General features: G+C 42.9%; 4 protein-coding genes across 4 annotated transcripts in view; 3 read left to right on the top strand and 1 right to left on the bottom strand.

Moving 5' to 3' along the window:
- Nucleotides 1-275: 275 nt before the first annotated feature.
- SARC_00802 (hypothetical protein) lies at nt 276-1,856 on the top strand (the record flags this gene model as incomplete). The annotated part of the gene is made up of 4 exons (XM_014305485.1): nt 276-636; nt 1,000-1,141; nt 1,271-1,452; nt 1,599-1,856. Exons 1-4 carry the CDS (start codon nt 535-537, stop codon nt 1,854-1,856), a joined length of 684 nt encoding a protein of 227 aa, XP_014160960.1. The 5' UTR covers nt 276-534.
- Nucleotides 1,325-3,706, bottom strand: SARC_00800 (hypothetical protein). Its single transcript, XM_014305483.1, has 7 exons — nt 3,576-3,706; nt 3,227-3,412; nt 3,060-3,103; nt 2,846-2,930; nt 2,597-2,727; nt 2,386-2,469; nt 1,325-2,039 (listed from the first exon to the last, which is right to left on the bottom strand). The coding sequence occupies exons 1-6, from the start codon at nt 3,655-3,657 to the stop codon at nt 2,407-2,409; spliced, it is 591 nt and encodes a 196-aa protein (XP_014160958.1). The 5' UTR covers nt 3,658-3,706; the 3' UTR covers nt 1,325-2,039; nt 2,386-2,406.
- SARC_00801 (hypothetical protein) lies at nt 1,925-2,402 on the top strand (the record flags this gene model as incomplete). The annotated part of the gene is made up of 2 exons (XM_014305484.1): nt 1,925-2,132; nt 2,269-2,402. 2 exons carry the CDS (start codon nt 1,925-1,927, stop codon nt 2,334-2,336), a joined length of 276 nt encoding a protein of 91 aa, XP_014160959.1. The 3' UTR covers nt 2,337-2,402.
- Nucleotides 3,707-4,501: 795 nt separating the features above from the next.
- The window catches only part of SARC_00799 (hypothetical protein), a gene marked incomplete at both ends in the record, with an annotated part of 11,241 nt that continues 10,143 nt past the window's right edge, over nt 4,502-5,599 (top strand). Inside the window, one exon of the mRNA XM_014305482.1 lies at nt 4,502-5,411. Coding sequence (XP_014160957.1) covers nt 4,502-5,411 — 910 coding nt within the window. The remainder of the gene's footprint in view (nt 5,412-5,599) is intronic.

Raw genomic sequence — 5,599 nt, 5'->3', positions numbered from 1 at the left:
CCCCCCCCCCCCCCGGAAAAGCACAGGAAAACTGAAAAAATTCAAAAACCAAGAAACCACCTGCACCAAGAGACCTGAAAACAATTTCGTCAGAAGTAAAAAAACCCCCAAAAACACAACTCTTGTTGTCGATGAAAATAATATTGAGGTCTTGGCTTTTACGGTTTTTAAAAACCCTACCTCATCAAAAAGCTGAGGGTGTCCCACTGTCTTCAGTCATCACTTTTTGACGTCTATACCACTGTCAGAGGCCACCAGAGCCCAGACTCCAAGGGCCCAGGTGATGGCGTGTTAGATATGAAAGATTGATATGCAGATAAAGGTCAAGAGTTCTCGTAGATTCATACCTGCTAATGAATAGTTCGACACAATATCTGCATTATGTACAATGCCTGTGTTTTATATCACTGCTTCAAAAGAAAGAAATTGAAGACTAGAACATGCTCTTACTTACTGGTATTTCGTCAAATTGTATACTAGGTAGAACCATTGCATATACTTTGAATCTAGTAGAAACGTTCAGTATTAGCCACAATGGTGAGAAAATTAGGCTCCATCCGCAGCTCCAGGACGATGTTGTCATCATCATCCCCTACATCTGCGAGGAGGACACATTCTTCTCCATTAAATTCACAGGTATATTCACATTTTCCGAGTTCTTTTGGGCGAGCTTGTCTACTCCACCACGGCGTTTGTAGCACAGTCGTCGTCATGCGTTCAAACGCGTTTCAGCAGTGAGAACATGGAATGCTGAACTCTTTAACCCTATTTGAACCTGAATAGTTCAGTGAATAGAATTAAAGAGCTAATATGCGCTGATAATCGACGCAATCTTATGTTGCAGCACCCGATAATTGCCTTGTTGAAGTGACCAGTGGCCTCAAAGTGACAATTGACGAACTCTGTTCCGTACGTACTTTGTAATGGATATGGCTTGCCATGGGTGCCGACGCAATGCCACCATATACTTGGTAATCTTTTCTTTCAATTCCACAACAGGTGCAGTCCAATGACTACGCCTCATCAGGTGATATAAAAAAAGTCTTTTCGAAACCGAGGAGTTTTGTATCGGCTTCCGCTATGGTGGATCAAGTGCGTGTACCCGAATCTGCAAGGGGTGCAGCTGTAAATATTGGGCGAGGTATGTTCACCCTAAAATGCTTGATAGATACAAGCGAATGCAATATTTCAAAGTCAGGTAGTTGGGACTTGTACAGCCTGCAACACGGTCTGTTGCGCTCTAAGCATCTTGTGTGCATTTTATCGATAGGTTCTACAACATATATGCCATGGCGAAGCGGCAATGAAAGTGCAAAGGAGACTACGCCTACATCGACCTTATGCGCGAGAGTAATAAAATCTTACAGAGCCTTCAACAACAAAGAGCTAACAGTGAGGGAGGGAGATATTGTTCGCAATGTAGCAGAGGTTGGCCTGAAAGATTGGCTGAAGGTAATGTTTATCTGTTCCGTAGTTGCAAGTCATAATGCGTTCGATTGCCGCATAGATAATTCAACACATCTTTCAGCTCGTTTATCGATATACACAAACGTTTGATTTATGGCTGATCACCACTCGTCCTCTTATCTTGAGAATAGGGCAGCGTTGGCGGGATGGTAGGGTATTTCCCGGCCTCTCACGTAGTGATGATGATTGCAGATAGCGTGAAGCAGGGGTTTGGGAACAGTGGGAGTCACTCCAGCACACCGAATTTGTCCCCCAGCGATCAACGAAGAGGATCGCAGACTTCAGTCACTTCCAGCAGTTCGAATTACAATACTAGGCTGCCAGCATCGTCCATGCCGAGGAACATAGTAAGCCCTGTCTTCAGCCTACTTATTCGCGATATCTCCTAGTTAAGTCAATACTGGTGGAGTGGAAGACTTGGATTATAATCTAATCATGCTGCTTTAACTTCTTCCAGATGGGCGGACGTAGTATTTCAGTACCTGGCGCGAGGACTCTACCTGTAGCCCCTTCCGACAGTCCATTGCCATACCATCTCGCACAAGCTGCCGCTACAACACAGCAGAACACACCTGGATTTGATGATAGAAATGATGTGTCATACTCTGATATGCATGCAATAGAGCAGGCCGGGCGAAATTCTATGTCCTCTGTGGATGATTACGGTATGATTTCGCGGCCAATACCACACTTGTTCTTCATTCGCTCAAATACTACCTAGTCTGTGAGCGTTTAGGCATTGTATTGGATTGGTGTGTGGTCACAGTATTCAAACGTTCGTTCATTATCTGAAATTCACAGAATCTGACGAAGAGATTTACGAGGACGCGGACAAATTCCAAGAGTGCATTTACGAGAGCTTCTCATAGACCGACATCAATCAACAACGTTGGCGGGACGGGGATCGTGCTAACACACCTCGCTAGTCAATACGAACCTCTACAACTCCACAAGCCCCTTTTTGAAGCGTTGAAAGTTTGCAACATAATGTTTCGCGCCCTCCTACCGCAGTATGGATCATTAATGTGATGAGTGTAAGTAAATTGACATTGTGATCCGAGGCAAATTCAAAACAATCGGAAGCGACCGTAAAAGGCGTAAATAAACTGGAAAATTGTGTACGAGATACCTTGAGCCCGGCCGCTTGTTCAGGAGTCATGGTCTTCACAACACGTCCTGGAGCACCCATGACAACGGAGTAATCTGGTATGGTTTTTCTCTCTCCGATGAAAGTATTAGCACCGATTAGACAGCCTTTACCTATATAGTCGAGCGAATTAACAACACATGTGAACATCTACAGTCACCATATCTGCCGATATCGAAACGGATGAATATATTTTTTCTTCACTGAAGGGCAATCGTTTTGAGGTAATACCTATGGTAGTATCGTTTAGGATGATGGACCCGATGCCGATCAAGCTTCCCTCGCCTATTTTGCAGCCGTGCAGCATGACTTGGTGCTAAGTTAGTGATGGTGGAACATTATTAGTTGCACGACGACCCTCTCGAGTCACGACGTAACCCAAAACACATGTGAGAATCCGACTAAAATAGGGGTCAGATTGTGAATTTCCGTCAAATACACTTACCCCAACTGTAACGTCATCTCCAATGACAAGTTCTATGCCTTCGTCTATATCGAACAAGAAGAAAATAGGAGGTTGGAATATAATATTTCAGGTAGTTAGAAAACGATGACATTACATTTTCCCAAACACACAGTTTTTAATATCGAGAGCAACGAGTCCATTATTACCCGTATGTAAGACAGAATTATCTTGAACGTTGACATTCTCTCCTAGCTCGATTCTATCGGTATCGCCTCGAATCACAGCACCCCACCAAACGCTAGCGTTGCGCTTCATATGAACGTTACCAATCACCTGCGCATTAGGAGCAATCCAATATTCGTCATTTTCTGGCAAAACTGGCTTGACACCATCTGTCATAGTAGAGAAATGTAGAAGTGTCCCACTTAATTGTAATCACTGTGCAAGAATACAGAATCAAAGCTGCAATAAGTACAGCACTTGTAGCTCTCGATGACCACACTTGCCGCAAAACAATTCTGTAAATTACCCAAGATATACAATCCTATACTTTACCTAAGCTATACGTGGCGTACGAACGTCTCAAGATCCGTGACGAGCCCGAAGTCTTCAGTGCGGATAAAAGTAACTTCGACATGTCGTGGATTATACTAAATTTTAATTATCACGTTGTGAGTATATTATGTAGTTGCATAAATACCAGAGGGTTGGAGTTTGGATTGGCTTTTTGTGCATATACCATATATTGTGTGCACAAATCAATTTGTCACTACAATATTGGGCGGGACATGGGAGTTATTATAGAGAAATTTAACGAATTGATAGCGTTAAACGTGTGAGCAATTTTAAGAAACCTCTTGGTATGTATTTCATATTAAATTAAATAATACACCCCTGCTGTATAAAAAAAGGGGGGTCTGGGCAAGGCCTGTGATCCCCGTGCGTCTACCGTGACACGGGGGTGTCAGTCCGAGTTGGACTAGATACCGGTGCGGAAACCCGGCCAGAAGCCTGTTCTTTATTGTATTTATGTATATTATAATGAATAGCAAAAAAATGCAAAAACTTATACTAAAGTAAACTTTTTTCCAGATGACAGAAATAGTATTCCCCACAGTTATTCATTCAAGACGGTGTAAGCGTGCAGTCACGTACTCAGTAGCGGGCGAATAGAGGTCTTTAGTAGTCACATTTACATATCTAGAGCTTTGATAGTCACATTTACATATCTAGAGCTTTGATAGTCACATTTACATATCTAGAGCTTTGATAGTCACATTTACATATCTAGAGCTTTGATAGTCACATTTACATATCTAGAGCTTTGATAGTCACATTTACATATCTAGAGCTTTGATAGTCACATATAGCGAATCAGTATCTGGTGAAGTGTGTGGTCGCTCTTAATAATGTCATTTTGTACTTTGCTACAAAGTATGGAGAGGTAGCCGTAGTGCGTCCGTCTATCAACATCTTCCATGATGTCGGCTGGCGTTGTTGGGAAAGGCGAAGAGGCCCAAAACGTCAGCGGCACAACGTCTGTATCAGCAGAACGGGCGAAGAACATACTAAACGAGGGAGAGAAGCAGGATGCATTCATTTCTTTCGACTTGGGAGAGGATAGTAAAGGCTCTGCTTTAGATCTCGCAATCATGACGAAGATAAAACAAGAGCCTATCGTGGTACAAACACAGATCGATTTGTTACACACAAGCGCATGCAATGGCTCAGGTGAAGCTGTCACGTTAGCAAGCGAGGGTTCAGGTGACATGATGATAGATAGGGAGGTCGAAGCTCGTACAACCGCCGGCGAACAGCAGCCACAAATTAATATACCTGTTGCACTGAAGAGTGAACAACTCGAGTCGAGCTCTGCATGTTTGCAGGATAGTGCCATACCTGTAGCAGAGAAGGCAGATAAAGCTATCGATGAGGTTGGAGAATTCGCACATTCTAAAAGTGGAGCTGGAAGTTACAGTGCTAGTATAAACACTGACAGTGCGAGTGGTCAGTCGAACCTTGGAGGTGTGATTGCTGGGAGTAGGAGGGCTAGTGGTGGTATAGTGGCTCATAGATCCATTGCGACCAGTATATCTATACAAAATACAGTAGCGTCAGCATCGGCGGAAAAGTTACGGCACCGGACACCATCACAGATGAAGCTCAGCGACAGTAAGCACATTACAGCAATCGCTAGAAATGATTCCAGCAGCATCACTGGTCAGACGGGTTCACATATTGTACGTCGTGTGTCCATGATGTCACAAAATTCCAGCGCGGGCTCACTATCAAAGTACAATCAGGATGGAGGTGCGGAATCTGTGACTACCAGAAGCAAAATACAAGTGGGCGAAAATCATCAAGCTGACATACCAAAGCTGGGAGAAAGAGGTATGTGATTGCAGTAGGGTCATATATTGCTAATATATATATACATACATACATACACACACATATATATACGTACATACATACATACATACATACATACACACACACACAACACACACACACATATATATATATAATATGTATATATATATATATACATATACATATACATATACATATACATGACA

Source organism: Sphaeroforma arctica (assembly GCF_001186125.1).
Source record: "Sphaeroforma arctica JP610 unplaced genomic scaffold supercont1.28, whole genome shotgun sequence".
Taxonomy (NCBI): domain Eukaryota; class Ichthyosporea; order Ichthyophonida; genus Sphaeroforma; species Sphaeroforma arctica.
The sequence above is the reverse complement of the archived record's forward strand: the minus strand, read 5'-3'. Positions and strand labels throughout refer to the sequence as shown.

Excerpts from the sequence above, each read along its gene's own strand:
- SARC_00800 (XM_014305483.1), bottom strand. The coding sequence starts at position 3,657 with ATGTCGAAGTTACTTTTATCCGCACTGAAGACTTCGGGCTCGTCACGG. Across the intron at positions 3,104-3,226 it reads TAATTCTGTCTTACATACGG|ACGAAGGCATAGAACTTGTC; the intron begins GTAATAATGGAC and ends TGTTCGATATAG. Across the intron at positions 2,931-3,059 it reads GAGATGACGTTACAGTTGGG|CACCAAGTCATGCTGCACGG; the intron begins GTAAGTGTATTT and ends TCACTAACTTAG.